Source organism: Apodemus sylvaticus, chromosome 2, assembly GCF_947179515.1.
Source record: "Apodemus sylvaticus chromosome 2, mApoSyl1.1, whole genome shotgun sequence".
In the NCBI taxonomy this organism is placed as follows: Eukaryota; Metazoa; Chordata; class Mammalia; order Rodentia; family Muridae; genus Apodemus; species Apodemus sylvaticus.
Window position 1 is genome coordinate 457,835 of NC_067473.1, and position 10,696 is coordinate 468,530.

Below are 10,696 nucleotides of genomic sequence, written 5' to 3' on the forward strand. Positions count from 1 at the left end.
TATACAACAAAGCTGTCAAAACAGAGACCCTGCCTCAAACTAGGTATCTTTTGATTTCCACACATTCACTGTGGTATACACAACCAACACACACACACACACACACACACACACACACACACACTGTTGTATAACTTTTCCTGGTGAAGCTGAACAAATGTCTATTCATTGAAGATTGATAGCAACAAAAGACCGGCAAAACAAAACAAACAAAAAAACCAACTAACTCATCTAACTTGATGAACACATTAATTGATTAGATTGCTCACAGAAATATGGACAGCTCAAAGACAGCTGCATCACCAAAAAGGTCAATCATGGACCTTCGCAAAAGTAGCATCCCTGGCGCTCTCTGAAGGACATGTAGGCCACTCAAAAAATTGGAAATTTTTTTCCACTTATATAACCTTGAGGAGCAAGGGACTATGATGATTTGTATATGCTCAGCCCAGGGAGTGGCGCTATTAGTGGGTATGGGCTTTAAGACCCTCTTGCTAGCTGTCTGGAAGTCAGCATTATGCTAGCAGCCTTCAGATGAAGATATAGGACTCTCAGCTCTGCCTTCACCATGCCTGCCTGGATGTTGCCATGCTAATAAAAAACTGAACCTCTGATCGTATAAGCCAAATAGACATTGTCCTTTACAAGACTTGTACTGGTCATGGTATCTGATCACAGCAGTAAAACCCTAAGACAGGGACCTTAGGCTGGAGAAATGGCTCAGCATTTAAAAGCACTGACTGCTCTTCCAGAGGTCCTGCGTTCAATTTCCAGAAACTACATGGTGGCTCACAACCATCTGTAATGGGATCTGACGTCCTCTTCTGGTGTGTCTGAAGACAGCTATAGGGTACTCATACATAAAATAAATTAATTAATTAAAAAAAAAAAAGATAAGGACTTTGTGAATCTTACAGGTTTTAGAAATTTCCTGAGAGTTGTGAGTTGTTTATTTCCCTCACCTTACTGACCCTTCCTCTAGAATAGAATTATTTTATTTACAATTGTCTTAGAGTTTCTATTCCTACACAAACCATCATAACTAAGAAGCAAGTTGGGGAGGAAAGGGTTTATTCACTTACATCTCCACATTGCTGTTCATCACTAAAGAAAGTCAGGACTGGAACTCAAGCAGGTCAGGAAGGAGGTGCTGATGCAGAGGCCATGGGGGGATGTTCCTTACTGGCTTGCTCAGCTTGCTTCCTTACAGAACCCAAGACTACCAGCCCAGGAATGGCACCACCCACAATGGACCCTCCCACCCTTGATCACTAATTGAGAAAATGACTTATAGCTGGATCCCATGGAGGCATTTTCTCAAGGGAGGCTCCTTTTTCTATGATAACTTAAGCTTGTGTCACAAACTTGAGGTACAAAACTAGCCACACATATCCAAAATAAGTATAATAGTAAAACAAAATAAAAACAATTTTGTACAGCAAAAGAAACCATCAACAAAAAGAGGCAACAACTTACAGAAAATATTTGACAAAGATTTAATGTTCAGAACATATACATTCCAAAAAAAAAGTCCACCCAAAACCAAAATATAACTTTTAAAATGGGCAAATTACTAAAGAGACAGTTCTGCAGATATAACCATATGAAAAAATTGCTCACATCAGACACTCAAGCACATGCCTTTAGTTCCAGCCCTCAGGAGGCAGAGGCAGATAGATAGCATATCTATGAGTTAGAGGCTAACTTGGTCTACAGAGCAAGTTCCAGGACACACAAAGCTGTCTTGAAAACAAAACTAACAAAACAAAAACAAAAAAGAGGAAAAGAAAAGAAAAAAAAATTTAAAAACTGCTCACTACCAATTATTAGCCAAAAAAGAAGTATAAATCAGTTTTGAAGAGATGGTTCTCTGGTTAAGAATACTGGTTACCCTTACAAAGGACCAGTGGTTGATTCCCAACTGGCAGCTCACAAACACCAGTAACTCCACTCTCAACGTTATCTGACACTATCTTGGGGCTTCCAAAAGCAGTAGGCATGTACATGATGAGCAAACATACATGGAAGCAAAATTCTAATATATATTAAAAATAAAGAAAAATAAAGAAATAAAACAAACAAACAAACAAACAAACATGAGCCAGGCAGTGGTGGTGCAAGCATTTAATTTCAGCACTTGGGAGGCAGAGACAGGCAGATTTCTAAATTCAAGGTCAGCCTGGTCTACAGAGTTCCAGGATCGCTAGGGCTACCCAGAGAAACCTAGCCTGGGGGGGGGGGGGGGAGAAAAAAAATCCCATGAACAAATATACTCTCTCCAGTTACAAAATATCATCAAAAGACTAAATAAATGCTAATAAGAAGACAAGAAAAAAGTCTTATACACTGTTGGTGGGTAACTAGTACAACCTCAAAAATTATATACAGATTTACCACATACACACTACTGCCTACCACATTTTGCAAAAGGAAATGAAGTCAGCATGCTAAAATGTCTATAAGTCCTCTTACTGTATCATTATTCACAAAGACCTGGAAGGAAATCAATCTAGGTGCCTATCCCAGGTGAACAGATAAAGGAAATGTGGTACATATACACAAGGAATATTATTCAATTTAAAAGAATGAAATCCTATCTATAACAAAAACGGGAAGAACTGGAAGACATGTTAAATGAAATAGGACAAACATAGAAAGACAAATATGGTTAAGTTCTCTCACACATATGAATGCTTTACAAAAGGGGGAAAAGTCCACGGCAGCGGCTAGAGAGGTAGTTCAGCAGTTACGGGCACTTACTGCTGCTCTTGTAGAGGTCCTGGGTTCCGTTCCCAGCACCTACATGGAGGCTCACAACCATGTTTACCTTCAGTTGTGGGGAGAGGAGGTTTGATCTATCTTCCAACTTCTTGCAAGCTTACAGTGCACACACATATATACACTCAGGTGAACACACACAGACAATAAAAAAAGTAAGTAAATAAATTTAGGTGTACTTATGTGCATGTGTATTTTGCTTTAGTGTGCCTATATGTACCATGTGCATGCCTACAGAAGGTGTCAAATTATGGATGGTTGCAAGCTGCCAGGTGGAGGTTGGGAATTGAACCTGGTCTGCTGTAAGAACAAGTACTTTCTTACCCTCTGAGCAATCTCTCCAACCCAACAAATATTTCAAATTTTAAAAAGTAAATCTAAATGTAAAAAAGTAATTATAACTAGTACAGGCTGGGAAGGAGAAAGAATGGTAAGGAAAGCACCAAAGTATATGAGTGGTGACAATACACTATAACCTCTTATAAACTTCACGAAGATAAGTGTTTACAGGCTCCAAATATAAGAAAATCATGAGGGGCCAGTATGAAATCTCAGATACTCAGGGTGCCTGCTGCCAAATCTTATAACCTGAGTTCCATCCCTGAAATCCACAGGATTGAAGGACAGACACCCAGAAATTGCTCTTGATCCTCCAATCATGTGCCATTTCGCAAAGAAGCATGAAAATTTTGTTTTTAAAAATAAAAGAGGGGCTGGAGACACAGCTCAGTGATTAAGAGCACTGACTACTCTTCCAGAGGTCCTGAGTTTCAATCCCCAGTAACCATATGGTGGCTCACAACCATCTGTAATGGGATCCGATGCCCTCTTCTGGTGCGTCCGAAGACAGGTGCAGTATACTCACATAAAATAAATAAATTTTTAAAAGAAAGAAAGAAAGGAAGGAAGGAAGGAAGGAAGGAAGGAAGGAAGGAAGGAAGGAAGGAAGGAAGGAAGGAAGAGGAGAGAGGGAAGAGAGGGAGGGGAGGGTGTTGGTGGTGCTTGCCTTTAATCCCAGCCTACAGGAGGCAGACAGTCACATCTGAGTTTGAGGACAGCCTAGAATACAAAATGAGTTCCAGGACAGCCAGAGTTCTTAAACAGAGAAATCATATCTTGAAACATCAAAATTAATGAATGATGAGGAAGATGGTTGGGAATATAACACAGTGTTATAGCACTTGCCTGGCACATTTATGATGCCTTGAGTTTAATCTTCAGTAGCATTTAAAAAAAGAAAAACAAGCCAGCCAGCCAGCCAGCCAGCTAGTCAGCCATTAAGGGAATGGCAATGCTCCATATACTGCATGTGTTAAAATAGCATTGTGCTCCATAAGTATATACAAGAGTGATGTTTATCTTTCTTGAAACTTTAAAATTGATTACAGACTTTAAAATACAAGCTCATTAATACTACTAAAAAATAAGACAAAAGACAAACTGGATATTATTAACTTTGGTGAAGAAACTTTAGACATTAGAAACATAAACCACGAAAACAAAGATAAATGGATTTCATAAAGAATAAAATTTTCTGCTCTATGAAAGACATTGTTAAAAGAATGAAAGAGCCAAGACTGTGAAAAAAATATTTACAGACAATATATATGAAAAGACCTGTATCTATAGAGCACACAAAATGGAAATAAAGAACTTATTAACAGTGAGAAATCAAACAACTTCGACACCTGATCAAAAACATACATATGGCAGCAAGGTGTGGTGGTGCACATTTAATGTACTTACAAATACATGTACCCTAGTATTTGCATCTAATTCTACCACAGAAGAATCTGGAGTTCAAGGACAGCCTGGATATATATCAAAAACCTGTTTCAAAATACCAGGAGCTGGAGATACAAACAGTCTACCATGTACAAAACTCTGGGTTCAGTCCCCACCCAACACTGCAAAAGAATATTATAAGAATAAAAAAAGAGTACTCATGGGTATTTACCCAAATTCAAAACTTATATACACACAAATGTTTATAGTGGCTTTATTCATAATTGCTCTAAATTTGGAAGCAATCATCAGTCTTTCAATACAGCCCAATAAGACAAACTGTTACATACCATGAAATATTATTACATGGAAGATGTATTACCAAGCTACAAAACATAATCGAACTGCTAAGCCTAAGAAGTCAATTTGCAAGTCGAGGTGTGATGGCTCACGAGAAGCTTAAAGCAGGAGAGTTGCTGCAAGTTTTAGACCAGCTTGGTCTACCTAGGGAAAGCTTGTATTTAAAAAAAAAAAAAAAAAAAAAAGACAATTTATGAAAGTCAAACCACAAAAAATGTTTTCAACATCAATAACAGAAACCAAAAAGACAACCAGGCATAGTGGTGCATGCCTGTAATCCCAGCATTTGGGAGGCAGAGGCAGGTGGATTTCTGAGTTCGAGACCAGCCTGGTCTACAGAGTGAGTTCCAGGACAGCCAGGGCTGTACAGAAAAACCCTGTCTCAAAAAAAAAAAAAAACCAAAAAAAAAAAAAAAAGAAAAAAAAAAAAGAAAAAAAAGAAAGAAACCAAAAAAAGACTGTAGTAAATAGAGTGAGAGGGATATTTGTGGACTCATTTTTCTATAAACCTTAAACCACTCTTAATATATGTAGCATACTATTAATACAAAATAAGATGCACGCTGGTGGGGTGGCTCAGCAGGTAAAGGTACTTACAGCCAAACCTGACATCCTGAGTTTGATGACTGGAACCACAAGATGTCCATAGGTGTGCTCGGCACTTACATGCCCACACAAATGCACATACACATAAGATAAATAGTATTTAAAAATTGAAATAAAATAGCTGGCAAGGCATGGAAATATATGGAGGAACCTTAAAATGCATATAAAAGTGAAAGAAGTTGTTCTGAAAGTCTGTGTTTTAGGATTCCAACACTTGACATTCTGGGAAAAGCAATTCCATGTAGACAAGATTGCCAAAGGTAAGCAGAGGAAGGGCAGTGGCTAGACTAAGAACAATGTGGTTTAAAGGCAATGGGAACGATTCTGAATGATGCTGGGTTAGGGTTAGGTCATTATAGTATTCACGTGCCAGAATCTTAAGATGCAGAACACTGTGGACTTCAGCTGACAACGTTACACAGGAACAAATTCAACATATAGGGCTTCTACCATCTGTTCTACTATCTGTAGCCTGCTTTGGAGAATAAAGCAAGAACAAACATTGAAATGACTGTAATCCAACTATCACTATTAGTTAAGTAACTATGGAAACTTGCAAAGGTAATCTTAAAAGTTGCAAAGGTAATGTTAAAGTCTTTTCTCCCACCTACAGCTTTTCTACATCCACTTATACTCTCACTTTCAATCTGAAAGTGGTTTCCAACTGTATACACAGGTTTTTCCAGGACCTTCCCTGTATTTTTACTATTGCCTCCCCTTATCTTGCTTTGTACCATTTGGCAAAACTGGATGAGGTTGTCCAAATTCTTGGACCATGTACAAAATTCTTGGTCCATGTACTAGATGAGACTTCAAATTCTTTCTCCCTGCCATCCATTCAGTCTCTGGTCTTTTATGAGAGGTACTGTACACCCCCTCCATTCCTTGACTAACTGCAATCTTGACTTCAACTTGTTACCCTAAGGGGCGCACTCACTAGTCCCCAGTTTTCCAGTCTCAAATCTAGATTATGGTATTATCTGGAGGCCCCCATTCAGAATTCAACACATCTGGCCCACTTCTTCCTCCTATAATCTCGTTCCCTAGACATCAGTCTTCTTAGGTTTCCAAGGTGTGATACTTCCTGTCCCAAATTTGAATCAGCAACTAAGCCACCAGTTTGCTGACATCCCTCAACCTCCATGTCTACTCAGATTCCTCTGGTTCCACACATGCCTAAACCTCACTTTGGCATTCACTCCTCAAGCTCTGTCCCCCTGAAGTATTCTCCTAGTTTAAGCACACACCTGGAATAATCTGTACTGAAAGATTCCCTTCCCTCGCCTCTCAGAGGCTGAGACTCAGTTACAGGTGGAAACCATGACCCAGACAAGATTTCCTCTCCAGAAGATTGCCTTGGAGATCAAGGCACTCAACTGGAAAATCATGCATGGTCACTGTTTGGCTAGAATGAAATAGATAGACAGGACCTAAAAACAGAGACAAAGTTAAGAAAGTAACTCAAAGAGAATAGCTCAGCTAAACTACCTTGGTACTAGAAGCATGGAAACTGGACTTGCACATTCTATGAAATATCATCATGCCTCTCACAGGCTTTTGTTTCTGCACTTAGTTTCAATGGGTTTTTGTACTTGCAATCAAATGACTGCTAAGACAGTCTTCTATACACACACACAAAGCTACCAAATAAACTGTGCCATCAGGATATATCCTGATTTCAGAAGCACTAACTTGGAGCTGGGCATGTTGCGGCATTCCTGTCTGTGATTCCAGCACTTGGAAGGCAGAGGCAGAAGGACTGTACATAAATCTGAGGCCAACATGGGCTACACAGTAAGTTCCAGGTCAGCCAGGATTACAGTATAAGGTCCTGTCTCAAATATAATAATATACAAGTAGAAGATGGTAGAAGGTGGTAGAAGTGAAGCACTTGAACCCACCACACACCTACTTCAAGCTTTCCACACTGTCCCTTCAAACCCATCTTACTACTTCCCACCTTTCTAGACCATGTCAACCAATTCTGTGTTTCTGTATTAGCCTGAAATACAAAAATAAACAATCAAACAAAAAAAAAGTCATTAGTAAACCATAATTTTTCAAGGTATAAGTCTTATCTCCCCAACTAAACTATAAATTTACCAAGTCTTGGACTTTTTCAGCATACAGCTCTTACAGATAATAAGCATAAAATTATTCATTTAACTTTAAAAAAGGAAAAGACTAAACAATTTTCCACTAAGCTGTAAAAGGGAAAGATTTATACTAGAATGGCCAAAATTCCAAAGACTCTCACTACTACTTATTGGTCACGATCTGAGTCAATGGTGCCCTCAGACTGCGAGTTGTAGGAAGTGGGCACATCAACTAGGGGAGTGATGGGCAATGTGCACCAGCAGAACACAAGTGTAAGTAACATCCAGCAAGATACATGAAAACCAGAATGGGTTAATTGTGTTTTATCCATGTCCTGGACCAACAGGGACCCAATGGAATGGGATAATCTATCAAAGAAAGCGCCTAGCTCAAGAAGCAAGGCACAAAGGCTGGCCAAGCTACACCAAGTTCATCTGACCTCGTTTGCACCAAGCTCAACATTAAAACTGACCTGTAGAAACAGGTCAGAAAAGCAGTTTGCTTGGTGAAGAACAATTATGGATAAGAATGCATGGAACATTCTTTATCAGGAGTGATGATTTACATATGTATGTGCCCAAATAAAAATCCTTTGAGGCTGGAGAAAAGGCCTGAGCAGCACTACTCTTGCATATACAACAATTAGGAAAATAAACGATCAAAAAAATTTACATTAAAGGGCTAGGGAGAAGGCTAAGCAGTTAAGGTCACTTACTGCTTTTGCTGAGGGCCTGAGTTTTGTTCCTACTACCCACATGCCAGCGCTCAATTGTCCTTAACTCCAGTTCCCGGAGATCCTAAGCCCTCTTCTGACCTCTGCAGGAATTAAGCAAGCCTGTGGTGCACATTACATACATGCAGGCAGGCAAACACTCATCATACGTATTTTTTTTTTAAATAAAGTTTTAAAATTTTGCCTAAAAGACAAAAAAAAAAAATCCCTTTAACTTAAGTCTAGGGATCCTGTGTAGATTCCGGGCTCGGCCTAGAGCCCCAGGGCCAGTTGCCCTCATCCTTCAGACTGCCCCAGGAAGCCGAGCGGGCAGTCAAAACCTTCACCAGGGAAAGGTCCACAAGGACCGGGCGCCAGGCCTCGGCAGGCACAGCTCCGTATTGCTCCGAGTGGGGCAGGCTACAAAGACCTTGCCCTACGGCCCCCTCCCACTTCCCAGGCACGAGGGGCTCGTCCCTGCGCTGTCGAGGGCAGGGCACTCCAAGGCGTGAGGAGCGGGAACGTCAAGTTTACAGCTAGGAAAGAGTTGTTAAGGTCGAGGGGGCATGGCGGCGCCTGCCTCGCACTGCTGGAGAGCTAACCGTGTAACGCCCGCAGCCACAGCCTGCCGGTGCACGTGTTTCCAGGTCAAAACTGCGGCCCTTGGGCAGGCGCGGCGAGGTCGCAATGAATGACCCGGCCGCTCAGCCCGCAGCCCACGGCGCTCCTCGGGAGCTTCCTCGCAGACCTGTCAGGACTGCGCGGCGGCCGCACCCGGCTGGAGCTCGCTCCACGGCGTACTGCGGAGCAGCGCCGCCCGGGTGCTGACAGGCCGGCGTTCGCCTCAGGCCCGGGTTCGGTTAACACCTCGGGCCGCACCGCCTCACCTTCCTGCTCGCGCCACCGAGAGACACTTTGGGCCTTGTCTTGAAGTCACCTTCGAAGCTGAACATCTTCGCCGCCTATCCCATCTGCGCGGCCCGGCAGGCGGCGGAGCGGCCGGGGGCGGGCCCGGCGGGCTGGGCGGGGCCCGGCAGGGTCGCGGCCTCGCTGTCCCGCACCGCCCCGCCTGTGGCTCAGCGCTCTCCGCCCTGCACGCGGGCGCGAGCGCGGCGACGCTGGAGGCCGGCCTGTCCACGCTGCTTCATCCACAGCGCGCCGCCGCCAAGCGAGGGGCGCCCCGACTCGCGCCTGCACCGCGCTGCCGTCGGAACTAAGATGGTGACCGTCCGCACTGCGCGCGCGGTCCCGTGAACGTGCGCGGCCCGGTCATCGACGGCGCGGCGCTCCTCCCAGCAGCCCCCGCGAGCGCCGGCGCCGCCATCGATAACACGGTGTTCCTCCCGGCAGCCCTTGGGCTAGCCTGCGTGCGCGGCTCCGCCGGGTGCACCACCCTTCCGCGCTTGCATCATGCGGTCAGCCGATCCTCCTCCCACCCACCCCCACCCCCGCCCCCGCCCCCATGCCCCGCCACCCTTTGACGCCGAGGGGTCGCGCGCAACTGGAAACCCTGCATAATAGGCCGCACCCACCCTCCAGCTAGACGTGGGGGAACAGGTTACTAATGCAGAAAATCTACACCACGACTCAGAGATGAACAATATTTGACATACGAACAAAGGTATTCGTGAACACACATCTGACACATAAGTGTACACCATACACATACAGATAACACAAATGCGCATTAACGCATGTAAATTATACCACACAACATGTGTATGAATATATAGCTAACATACACGTTTAAGATATTAGTTCTGAACAAATATACAAATATACACCAACACACCAAAGTCAGTACAACACTATATCTGAATAGTTAATATATAAATGCATGCAAATGTATAAATGCATCATAAATACATCAAAAAACGCACAAATATACCCTATCATATATTCATACACTTATATATGTGTCTAATATATGTATGTACATGTATAAAAACATTAGCTATTACATATACATAAGCACAAACATAAATATACACAAAACAATGTAAACAAATCAATGTCATACGCAACATACACATATACGCATACACATATATGTCATACAAAGCAACATAAATATATACATACATATATGTAAATATATGTATGAATGCATACATATACACATATGCATAAAACAGTACACATAAACATAGACTTTGATAAACACACATGAATACATGGCATACATGAAATATATAAACATCATACCCACATATATGTCATATACATGCATAGTATGTATATCATATAGTATATGTTCTGTGTACATACATATGCTATATATTGTGTATATACGACAAGTATATATACAGATACATAAATATATCACAGATATATTTACATGTACATGTATTACCATGTGAACATGATTGAAGACATTTTCTTGTTTTGCTTTGTTTTTGTTTTTTCTTCAAAAGATTT

General features: G+C 42.0%; 1 protein-coding gene across 1 annotated transcript in view; it reads right to left on the reverse strand.

Moving 5' to 3' along the window:
* Window positions 1-9,492, reverse strand: part of Ube3c (ubiquitin protein ligase E3C) — a 114,470-nt gene extending 104,978 nt beyond the window's left edge. The window contains exon 1 of the mRNA XM_052172945.1: window positions 9,166-9,492. Within this exon, the coding sequence (XP_052028905.1) occupies window positions 9,166-9,231 (66 nt within the window). The 5' untranslated portion in view covers window positions 9,232-9,492. The remainder of the gene's footprint in view (window positions 1-9,165) is intronic.
* Between the last annotated feature and the right edge of the window lie 1,204 nt (window positions 9,493-10,696).